Raw genomic sequence first — 12500 nt, 5'->3', positions numbered from 1 at the left:
TTTAGAGAATAAAGTAGAAATATTACGAGAATAAAGTCGAAATACTTTGAGAATAAAGTCGAAATACTTTGAGAATAAAGTCGAAATATTACGAGAATAAAGTCGACAAACTTTGGGAAGAAAGTTGAAATGTTTTGAGAATAAAGTCAAAATATTATGAGAATTAAGTCGACAAACTTCGAGAATAAAGTCGAAATTACGAGAATAAAGTCAAAATACTTTGAGAATAAAGCCGAAATATTACGAGAATAAAGTCGACAAACTTTGGGAAGAAAGTTGAAATGTTTTGAGAATAAAGTCAAAATATTATGAGAATTAAGTCGACAAACTTCGAGAATTAAGTCGACAAACTTCGAGAATAAAGTCGAAATTACGAAAATAAAGTCAAAATACTTTGAGAATAAAGCCGAAATATTACGAGAATAAAAGGTGTAATACTACGAGAATAAAATCAAAATGTTTCGAGAACTTAAATAGTAGAAATTAAAGTTATATTGTCTTGTCGCATCCTAGCGGCTGCATCATCTTTTCACCGTTTTAAGGATTTGCGGAAACATCTTAATATCAAGTATAAGATATTTATTAACAGACTGAATAGGAACAATTTGTTATTAATATATTTATTTAAATAATGTTTTGCAAGCTCTTTAATGATCAGATCGCTGTATTGTGAAACACAATTCATTATATGAACATTTCTAATATGTGAAAATTAATACTCGTAATATTGAAATTTTAATCTTGAAATATTTCAAATTTATTCTCGTAGTATTATGACTTTATTCTCGTAATATTTTGACTTTATTCTTGTAATATTTTGATTTTACTCTCGTAATATTTTTACTTTATTGTTGTAATATTTGTACTTTATTCTTGTAATATTTGTACTTTATTCTCGTAATAGTTTGACATTATTCTCGTAATATTTGGACTTTATTCTCGTAATATTTGGACTTTATTCTCGTAATATTTTGACATTATTCTCATGATATTTGGACTTTATTCTCGTAATATTTCGACTTTATTCTCGTAATATTTCGATTTTATTCTCGTAATATTTTGACATTATTCTCATAATATTTGGACTTTATTCGTCTTTAATTTCGTCTTTAATCAAAATATTAAGACTAATCTCGTAATCTTAGATTTTTTTTCTCAACATGCCACTAAAACCTTGTTGTAACATACAAAGGGGCTTTAAATAATTAACAGAAAAATAACAGTGTTGCAAAATTCACTAATCATGACTTTATATGACTTTATATCAGGCAACTTAATATCACTTCTTTTCTTTTTTCACATTTAAATGCGAGTGAATTAATGGTGAATCTGAATCTGAAAAACACAGTTATAAGCTCACCTCTTGTACGTAGTTGGAGGAGATGGGTTCACCGTTTCTGTTGATGGCTCCTTCAGCGATGATGATGATGTTCAGTCTGGATCCTTTACTGCGGCTCTGAAAACAAATACAGCGTTCTGTTAGTACAGTTATACATTACTAAAACTGGACTGTTGTTATCGTCGTTGTTATTTCTGCCTCATCTGACCTTTAAACATGTTTGTGCAACCTAATGCAGTCAGGCTGATTTATTCATATTAAATCATATTTTTCACTTGCATAAAATTTATTGATTTAGTTTTTTTTGTTTATTGAATATTATTTTGAATAATAAAAATACCTTTAATTAATTGAAGTAAAGCTGAAATAAAATATAAATCGTAGAAAACGTAAAAAATGTAAACGCTCAACAGATTACAAAATTCACTGAGATAAAAAAAAAAAGTTTATGATATGGAACTTAATTAGTAAAACTATAATAAAACTATAAAATAAATGAACAGAAATACACATAAGAAACTAAAACTAATATAAATGACAAAAGCACATAAAACTAGAATAACGTACATATTTATAAAACACATTAAGTAATATAAAATCAAAAACGGAATTAAATTTTTTTTAAAGCTCAATAGAAATATACATAAAAATATGTAAATGACAAAATCACATGAAAAAATTATATAATATAAAATACGCTGCTGAAGACTTGCCATCTCCAAATATAATTTACATTAATTAAAATAAAAAGGAACTAAAACAATTCTATCATTTGAAATATTTGCGGAAAACCTAAGAACTTGAAAAAATTATTAATTATTTTTTAATTACAGAAATAAAAGAGTACAGATACAGTACTAAATTATAGGGATGCACGATAATATCGGCACAACATCGGTATCGGCCGATAAAAGCTTAACATGACCATCATCGGTATCGGCCGATATGAATATTTCTGCCGATGAGCCAAACCGATATTCTCCAAGTGAAATAATTGACCTGTTTTTCAGATGTGAATGTCTGTCTACATTTGTAAAATAATACATTTATGGTAGAATCAGTACAGAAGAGATACATGGATTTCTCTTCAGTAAAATTAAAGTTTAAATATATCAGTATATATTTGTATATATATCGATATCGGTATCGGCATCGGCCAAAATTATTTTGAAAATATCGGCATATCGAATATCGGCCAAAATCCAATATCGTGCATCCCTACTAAATTACCAAAACTTACCCAAACAAATTCATCATTCAGAGAACAAATTATATTTCTGAGCATGAAAAATGTACAGAGGTTCAGACCTCATAGCTGGCTATGGGCATGATTACATGCTAATTGATGGCATTGATAAATCCGCTCATGTGTCCCCATGTCTCACCTCTCCCAGCCGAGTGCACATGCGCTCTTCCCAGCCGTCCTCAGGAGGGGCTTCTGGGATAAAGAGCCAGTCGGCTCCAGACGCCAGAGCTGAAACCAGCGCTAGATACCTGCAGCAGAACACACACTGAAGTCAAAGTTTTGTTTGGTCAATCAACGTCAATTAACAGTGTTGGCATCAAGTCATTAAAATATAAAGATTAAATAACATATAAATAATAAGGCCCGTTCACACCAAGAACGATAACTATAAAGATAACTATAAAGATAACGATATTAGCGTCCACACCAGCGAACTATATTGTTTGTGTATTCTAAGCGGACGCGCGTCTCTCGAGCTCATTACAGCAGGATTGATTCTGATTGGTTGGCAATATTTTTATCGTTCATCAGAAAAAAAGATCGTTCTGAAAGTGATTCCAACAATATTGTTTCTCTGTACCTTTATCGTTATAGTTGTGGTGTGGACTCCGCTATTCTTTAATATTGAGAAAATTTTTTTAGAACTATATCTTTATTGTTATCTTTATATCTTGTTATTGTGCTTGGTGTGAATGGGCCTTTAGACAAGCAACTTGAACTTAACAAATGTGAACAGAAATTAGAACAAATGTTGTCATTGCAACTGACAGAAACATTTTACGTTTAAAGTAATAAAATACTGAGATTGAATTTTTTTTTTATTAAAGCTATAAAAATATATATTTACAGTAAAATGACTGCGGTAATTAAATAAATTAGTAAATTGCTTTAGGTGATAAATGACTAGCACTTCAACGAAAACAAAAATATATCTAAAATATACATATTAGGTGAAAAATGTAAACTTAAAGGGGGGGTGAAATGCTCATTTTCACTCAATATCCTGTTAATCTTGAGTACCTATAGAGTAGTACTGCATCCTTCATAACTCCAAAAAGTCTTTAGTTTTATTATATTCATAAGAGAAAAATAGTCTGTGCCGATTTTTCTCGGAAAAACACGAGCCGCTGGAGGCTGACGTGTGGGCGGAGCTAAAGAATCACAAGCGCGAGTAAGCTTTTGCGTTGAGAGCGTTTGGAAGTTGTGACATTACCGTGAGGGAAAAAAAAAACATCATCCAAAACAAACCATGGCTAACAGTCAGATTCAGCCGTTTATTTATGATCCAGAATCAGATCCCGAGGCTGAAACTGAACGAGAGCAGCAGCAGCAACGACTCGCTCCGAGCGGGGCTCGAACCCGGGTCTCCGGCATGGGAGGCGGACGCACTAACAAGGAGGCAGAGATATTTGAAGCAGTTTTACTCACCGCCTGCGGTTCCAACACACGATCGTGACCCTTTTTCGTTGGGATTGCATCATCCTTAAGAAATAAACGATACGCAAATCCATCGTCAAACTGGGCCTTGTTTGTAAAACAAGCATCTTCGAAATGCAGGGAACAAACACAAACACTTGCACAACTCCGTCGATGCTCTGTAAAAATAAACTCCATCCACTGGTCCCTTAATGTTTTTTTTTTTGTAATCTGTGCAGGGTTGTCTTGCCCTGGCAACCAAAAACACACTTCTTTTGTGACATTTCGCGACGCTCTCGCTCTGATCAGTGAAGTCTGTTGTGCTCTCAGTGCTTTGCTATACGGGAGCGCGCTCTTCCGGCAGAAGTGCCTCAGGACCCATATAAGGAAATTCCGCTCCATCTAACGTCACACAGAGCCATACTCGAAAAAAACTTTCCGAAACTTGTGACAAACCGGAAGGAGTATTTTTGGAACAAAAATACTCCTTCAAACGTACAACTTAATTTTTGAAACTTTGTCCATGTTTAGCATGGGAATCCAACTCTTTAACAGTGTAAAAAACTCAGTATACATGAAATAGCATTTCACCCCCCCTTAAAAAAAAATAGAAATGTTGATTTGACGACTAACTAACATAAAATAAAAGGAACTAAAATGGAAAAAATTTGAAATTACCATTTAAAAAAATAACATGAACGTTTTACAACTAAAATGTAAAAATAAAAGCCAATTCTAAATACTAATAAATACAATAACAGTTTACGAGGAACACTAAAGTAACATGCTCTGGTGGTTGCTAGGGCAATGTTAGGGTGTTTAGGTGGTTGCTAAGGCATTGCAAGGTAGTTTCTATGATGTTCTGGGTGGTTGCCAAGCAGTGTTGCTATCGTTAACTAAAAGTAAAATGATAAAAAAAAAAATTTGTTAACTGAAATAAAGCTGAAATATAGATTACAAATACACACACACACACATATATATATATATATTGGATGAAAAGCAAAATGTTCACTTGGCAACCAAATGAAATAAAATAAGATGAAGTAACTGTACTAAAATTACTAAAACTTAAATAAAAATAAAATAATTAAAACTATGTAGAATATATATTTTGTTTTAAATGAGCTGTGGGTCATGACCGAAAGGACAAGATCCCGGATACAGGCGGCCGAAATGAGCTTTTTCCGTCGGGTGGCTGGGCTCTCCCTTAGAGATAGGGTGAGAAGCTCGGTCACTCGGGAGGAGCTCAGAGTAGAGCCGTTGCTCCTCCACATCGAGAGGAGCCAGCTGAGGTGGCTCGGGCATCTATTTCGGATGCCTCCTGGACGCCTTCCCAGGGAGGTGTTCCAGGCACGTCTCACCGGGAGGAGACCCCGGGGAAGACCTAGGACACGCTGGAGGGACTATGTCTCCCGGCTGGCCTGGGAACGCCTCGGGGTCCCCCCGGAAGAGCTGGAAGAAGTGGCTAGGGAGAGGGAAGTCTGGGCGTCTCTGCTTAGACTGTTGCCCCCGCGACCCGGCCCCGGATAAGCGGAAGATGATGGATGGATGGTTTTAAATGAAAATAATAATTTAAACGTACAACTTATATTTTAAAAAAAGGCTAATTCTAAATGTTAATACATCCAATTACAGTATATAAGCAATACTAAAATAACATGCTCTGGTGGCTGCTGTGGCAATGATAGGTTGGTTAGGTGGTTGCTAGGGCATCGCAAGGCAGTCACTGCTACGCATTTCTATGCAGTTGCTAAGGTGTGTAGCGTAGTTGCTATGGCAGTGTTATTATATTTGGGTGGCTGACGAGCAGTGTTGTTTATATTTATTAATTTGTAATATATATGTATATTACAATATTACAATATATTACAATATTGGATAATATCAGTCAGGGCCTGAAGCTCTGCTGTGCGTCACTAAAACACACCCTTTACACGCCTCTCAGAACAACGTCGTGCAACCCCATCATTTCACCAAAAAAAAGAGAAGTTATTGGATAGATAACTACATTGGATAGCTGGGCCAGTGTGTGTTGTGTTTGGATAGCTGGGCCAGTGTGTGTTGTGTTTGGATAGCTGGGCCAGTGTGTGTTGTGATTGGTTAGCTGGGTCAGTGTGTGTTGTGTTTGGATAGCTGGGCCAGTGTGTGTTGTGTTTGGATAGCTGGGCCAGTGTGTGTTGTGTTTGGATAGCTGGGCCAGTGTGTGTTGTGATTGGTTAGCTGGGTCAGTGTGTGTTGTCATTGGATAGCTGGGCCAGTGTGTGTTGTGTTTGGATAGCTGGGTCAGTGTGGGTTGTGATTGGTTAGCTGGGCCAGTGTGTGTTGTGTTTGGATAGCTGGGCCAGTGTGTGTTGTGTTTGGATAGCTGGGCCAGTGTGGGTTGTGATTGGATAGCTGGGCCAGTGTGTGTTGTGATTGGATAGCTGGGCCAGTGTGTGTTGTGTTTGGATAGCTGGGTCAGTGTGTGTTGTGATTGGATAGCTGGGCCAGTGTGTGTTGTGTTTGGATAGCTGGGCCAGTGTGGGTTGTGATTGGTTAGCTGGGCCAGTGTGTGTTGTGTTTGGATAGCTGGGCCAGTGTGTGTTGTGTTTGGATAGCTGGGTCAGTGTGTGTTGTGATTGGTTAGCTGGGCCAGTGTGTGTTGTCATTGGATAGCTGGGCCAGTGTGTGTTGTAACTGGATAGCTGGGCCAGTGTGTGTTGTGTTTGGATAGCTGGGTCAGTGTGTGTTGTCATTGGATAGCTGGGCCAGTGTGTGTTGTAACTGGATAGCTGGGCCAGTGTGTGTTGTGTTTGGATAGCTGGGCCAGTGTGGGTTGTGATTGGTTAGCTGGGCCAGTGTGTGTTGTGTTTGGATAGCTGGGCCAGTGTGTGTTGTGTTTGGATAGCTTGGTCAGTGTGTGTTGTGATTGGTTAGCTGGGCCAGTGTGTGTTGTCATTGGATAGCTGGGCCAGTGTGTGTTGTCATTGGATAGCTGGGTCAGTGTGTGTTGTAACTGGATAGCTGGGTCAGTGTGTGTTGTCATTGGATAGCTGGGCCAGTGTGTGTTGTCATTGGATAGCTGGGTCAGTGTGTGTTGTAACTGGATAGCTGGGCCAGTGTGTGTTGTGTTTGGATAGCTGGGTCAGTGTGTGTTGTGTTTGGATAGCTGGGCCAGTGTGTGTTGTCATTAGCCGCATTTCCACTGTCGGGCCAGTGCGAGCCAGGGCTTAAATTGGGCCGGGCGGGGCTCATAGCCTCGGGGCCAGTAGCACCAAGGCCAGAATAGCGCAGGGTTTCCACAGTCAGGGCCTGAAGCTCTGCTGTGCGTCACTAAAACACGCCCTTTACACGCCTCTCAGAACAACGTTGTGCAACCCCATCATTTCACCAAAAAAGAGAAGTTATCAGAAAACTAAGAAATAAGTCACTGGAAACATGCGTGATCACAAAATGAACATGATAAAAGCGGCCGTTTGTTTGCATGCTTTGTTAAATATTTAAATTCAAAAGCATCTATGTTTTACTATAGAATAAGTGATACATTGATCATATTGATTTAATTTATTAGGACTCAAAATTAATCACACATAAATACTTATTTATATTTTATTTATTTATTTTTAACGCTCATGAAAATAGCCTGCTTATTCAGTCGAGTCAGTCGAGTCTGTTTCTGTTCATTTGTAGCCACAGTAGCCGTCACATTTAGAATGAATGATAATATCTCTATTTTTATAAAAGATTTATTTAATATGAATATTTTTATGATAGGCAAGGTGAGCTACACTCTCGAGACCAGGCTTGTGACAGATAATATAAGTTACTAAATAAATACACGATTGTGATAGAAAATAAGAAGCTGACGTCTGATTTCTGAAAGTGAGTTTTGAGCTCAACTGATTTAAAAGAAGTGTTTAATGCTGGCGTTAAAGCTGTTATCTTTCTGAAATGATCCGCAGGGATGACGCTCTATTTTTATAAAAGCTCCCAAACAAAAACCATTATTATATTTTGATGATATGCAACGCAGAGCTAAACTCTTGAAACGAGACGACAGATAAAATGTTACTTAATAAATACACAATTGTGAAATTGTGAAAGCTGACGTCTGATTTATCCAAGCAGTCATATTTACAATGTTTACTATGGTAACGTTAATGTTTAGCGTGCATAGTCTTTTACATCACTTATACATATTTCTGCCTTGTTTAGTGATTATAATCTGCATCGGATCAAGTTATTTCAAACACTTGCTGCTAACTAAGAGTGAGTTTTGAGCTCAACTTATTCTAAAAATCTTTAATAACGGTGTTAAAGCTGTTATCTCTCTCAAATGATCTGCAGCGCTGAGTTCTCCAGACGCGGGGAAACTCTGCCTTTGTTCATAACCCCTCCTCTAGCCCCAGCTGGCCCGCTTTGGCCCAAGGTTTTCGTCGGGCCAAAAAACACTGGCAGTTGGCCCCGAGGAAGCCCCGGCGAGGCACGATCGAGCCCCGGAAGTGACAGTGGAAACGCGACTGGCCCTGGCACGCACTAGCACGCCCGGTTTAAGCTCGATAGTGGAAACACGGCTATTGGATAGCTGGGCCAGTGTGTGTTGTGATTGGTTAGCTGGGCCAGTGTGTGTTGTCATTGGATAGCTGGGCCAGTGTGTGTTCTGATTGGTTAGCTGGGTCAGTGTGTGTTGTGATTGGATAGCTGGGCCAGTGTGTGTTCTGATTGGTTAGCTGGGTCAGTGTGTGTTGTGTTTGGATAGCTGGGTCAGTGTGTGTTGTCATTGGATAGCTGGGTCAGTGTGTGTTGTCATTGGATAGCTGGGTCAGTGCGTGTTGTGTTTGGATAGCTGGGTCAGTGTGTGTTGTCATTAGATAGCTGGGTCAGTGTGTGTTGTCATTGGATAGCTGGGTCAGTGTGTGTTGTGATTGGATAGCTGGGCCAGTGTGTGTTCTGATTGGATAGCTGGGCCAGTGTGTGTTCTGTTTGGATAGCTGGGTCAGTGTGTGTTGTCATTGGATAGCTGGGTCAGTGTGTGTTGTCATTGGATAGCTGGGTCAGTGCGTGTTGTGTTTGGATAGCTGGGTCAGTGTGTGTTGTCATTAGATAGCTGGGTCAGTGTGTGTTGTCATTGGATAGCTGGGTCAGTGTGTGTTGTGATTGGATAGCTGGGTCAGTGTGTGTTGTGTTTGGATAGCTGGGTCAGTGTGTGTTGTGTTTGGATAGCTGGGTCAGTGTGTGTTGTGATTGGATAGCTGGGTCAGTGTGTGTTGTGATTGGATAGCTGGGCCAGTGTGTGTTGTAACTGGATAGCTGGGTCAGTGTGTGTTGTCATTGGATAGCTGGGTCAGTGCGTGTTGTGTTTGGATAGCTGGGTCAGTGCGTGTTGTGTTTGGATAGCTGGGTCAGTGTGTGTTGTCATTGGATAGCTGGGTCAGTGTGTGTTGTGTTTGGATAGCTGGGTCAGTGTATGTTGTCATTGGATAGCTGGGCCAGTGTGTGTTGTGTTTGGATAGCTGGGTCAGTGTGTGTTGTGATTGGATAGCTGGGTCAGTGTGTGTTGTGTTTGGATAGCTGGGTCAGTGCGTGTTGTGTTTGGATAGCTGGGTCAGTGTGTGTTGTCATTGGATAGCTGGGTCAGTGTGTGTTGTGTTTGGATAGCTGGGTCAGTGTATGTTGTCATTGGATAGCTGGGCCAGTGTGTGTTGTGTTTGGATAGCTGGGCCAGTGTGTGTTGTGTTTGGATAGCTGGGTCAGTGTGTGTTGTCATTGGATAGCTGGGCCAGTGTGTGTTGTGTTTGGATAGCTGGGTCAGTGTGTGTTGTGATTGGATAGCTGGGTCAGTGTGTGTTGTGATTGGACAGCTGGGCCAGTGTGTGTTGTGATTGGACAGCTGGGCCAGTGTGTGTTGTGATTGGTTAGCTGGGTCAGTGTGTGTTGTGTTTGGATAGCTGGGCCAGTGTGGGTTGTGATTGGTTAGCTGGGTCAGTGTGTGTTGTGATTGGATAGCTGGGTCAGTGTGTGTTGTGATTGGACAGCTGGGCCAGTGTGTGTTGTGATTGGACAGCTGGGCCAGTGTGTGTTGTGATTGGATAGCTGGGTCAGTGTGTGTTGTCATTGGATAGCTGGGTCAGTGTGTGTTGTGATTGGACAGCTGGGCCAGTGTGTGTTGTGATTGGTTAGCTGGGTCAGTGTGTGTTGTGTTTGGATAGCTGGGCCAGTGTGGGTTGTGATTGGTTAGCTGTGTCAGTGTGTGTTATCATTGGATAGCTGGGTCAGTGTGTGTTGTCATTGGATAGCTGGGTCAGTGTGTGTTGTGATTGGTTAGCTGGGTCAGTGTGTGTTGTCATTAGATAGCTGGGTCAGTATGTGTTGTCATTGGATAGCTGGGTCAGTGTGTTTTGTGATTGGATAGCTGGGCCAGTCTGTGCTGTGATTGGATAGCTGGGCCAGTGTGGGTTGTGATTGGTTAGCTGGGCCAGTGTGTGTTGTCATTGGATAGCTGGGCCAGTGTGGGTTGTGATTGGTTAGCTGGGCCAGTGTGTGTTGGTTTTGGATAGCTGGGCCAGTGTGGGTTGTGATTGGTTAGCTGGGCCAGTGTGTGTTGTCATTGGATAGCTGGGCCAGTGTGGGTTGTGATTGGTTAGCTGGGCCAGTGTGTGTTGTGTTTGGATAGCTGGGTCAGTGTGTGTTGTGATTGGTTAGCTGGGTCAGTGTGTGTTGTCATTGGATAGCTGGGCCAGTGTGGGTTGTGATTGGTTAGCTGGGTCAGTGTGTGTTGTGTTTGGATAGCTGGGTCAGTGTGTGTTGTGATTGGTTAGCTGGGTCAGTGTGTGTTGTCATTGGATAGCTGGGCCAGTGTGGGTTGTGATTGGTTAGCTGGGTCAGTGTGTGTTGTGTTTGGATAGCTGGGTCAGTGTGTGTTGTGATTGGTTAGCTGGGTCAGTGTGTGTTGTCATTGGATAGCTGGGCCAGTGTGTGTTGTCATTGGATAGCTGGGTCAGTGTGTGTTGTAACTGGATAGCTGGGCGTGTGTGTTGTAACTGGATAGCTGGGCCAGTGTGTGTTGTAACTGGATAGCTGGGCCAGTGTGTGTTGTGTTTGGATAGCTGGGTCAGTGTGTGTTGTGTTTGGATAGCTGGGTCAGTGTGTGTTGTGTTTGGATAGCTGGGCCAGTGTGTGTTGTCATTGGATAGCTGGGCCAGTGTGTGTTGTGATTGGATAGCTGGGTCAGTGTGTGTTGTCATTGGTTAGCTGGGTCAGTGTGTGTTGTGATTGGTTAGCTGGGTCAGTGTGTGTTGTCATTAGATAGCTGGGTCAGTGTGTGTTGTCATTGGATAGCTGGGTCAGTGTGTGTTGTCATTGGATAGCTGGGTCAGTGTGTGTTGTCATTGGATAGCTGAGCCAGTGTGTCACATTTAACAGTCATATTTGTTAAATGTGAGCATATATCATCAAAATTAAAAGAACCAAAGACCTCAACTACTTCACTCTGTGTATTGAAATTATTTAATACACAAGTTTTCACAATTTTAGTTGAATTACTGAAAGAAATGAACTTTTCCACTATATTCTAATTTATTGAGATGCACCTGTATTCTGGGTGGTTGGTAGGGCATTTTCTCTCAAATAATCAGAGATCTCAGGATGTTTATATGTTTGTAATCTTCCAATGACAGAAACTCACCCACAGTGGCGGCCCATGACCTCCAGCACGAATGTACGCTGATGACTGAAAAACATCAATAAAATAAATAAAACAACATGAGCAGAGAATCTGGCCAAACTTTTTGTAGACTGACTTCATGTGAAACTATCTGTGAGTCAGACACATTTTCCTTTGTGTGTGGAGAGTGAAGATACGTGCTGAGACAAGAATTCATCACATTCACTGCATTCCTGAACAAACGAGGACAAATGCCCAGATGAACAACAGGAAATCATGGCCATGAAGAAACCTTTCATTATTTTATATTTTCACTTAGAACTACATATGTCTTAATATTACTGAGATAATATAATAGTTATCATTTAATATTTACAATATATTGTTTTTTTTTTTTTTTCGGTTTAAGATTCATTTTTAATTTAGTACAGGTTAAACTAAATTAAAATAATAAAAAAATGCAAACAATTATATATTTTATTTTACTTCATTTATTATGCATTTTATTCATCTACTTTAATTAAAAAAAAAATATATATATATATATATATATATATATACATACTGTATATTTTATTTCAGTAAACATGTATTTTATTCAAAGTAATTATTATTTTTTTATTTAGAATTTTTTTAGTAAAGATTAAAGTTTAAGAAATTTTGTTGTGTATTTTTAGTAGTTTTTACAAATTAGTTTATGTATTTATAATTCATTTTATTTCATTTTTACATTTATTTATTTATTTTAATGCATCCAATTTAACTAAATTAAAATTAAAAAAATATTTTTTATATACGTTTTATTTTTATTTCAGTTCACATTTATTTTATTCCAAGTAATCAATTTATTTTTA

At 39.3% G+C, this 12500-nt stretch overlaps 1 protein-coding gene across 2 annotated transcripts in view; it reads right to left on the bottom strand.

The window, feature by feature from the left end:
* pfkla (phosphofructokinase, liver a) overlaps window positions 1-12500 on the bottom strand; it is a 45930-nt gene that overhangs the window by 25604 nt on the left and 7826 nt on the right. For both annotated transcript variants that reach the window (XM_052607078.1, XM_052607079.1), the window contains exons 6-8: window positions 11668-11712; window positions 2725-2833; window positions 1361-1456 (exon numbers count right to left, since the gene is read on the bottom strand). In XM_052607078.1, the coding sequence (XP_052463038.1) occupies window positions 1361-1456; window positions 2725-2833; window positions 11668-11712 (250 nt within the window). The remainder of the gene's footprint in view (window positions 1-1360; window positions 1457-2724; window positions 2834-11667; window positions 11713-12500) is intronic.

This window comes from Carassius gibelio, chromosome A9 (assembly GCF_023724105.1).
Source record: "Carassius gibelio isolate Cgi1373 ecotype wild population from Czech Republic chromosome A9, carGib1.2-hapl.c, whole genome shotgun sequence".
Taxonomy (NCBI): Eukaryota; Metazoa; Chordata; class Actinopteri; order Cypriniformes; family Cyprinidae; genus Carassius; species Carassius gibelio.
Note: the sequence above shows the minus strand (reverse complement) of the source record. Positions and strands in the feature narration are given on the sequence as shown.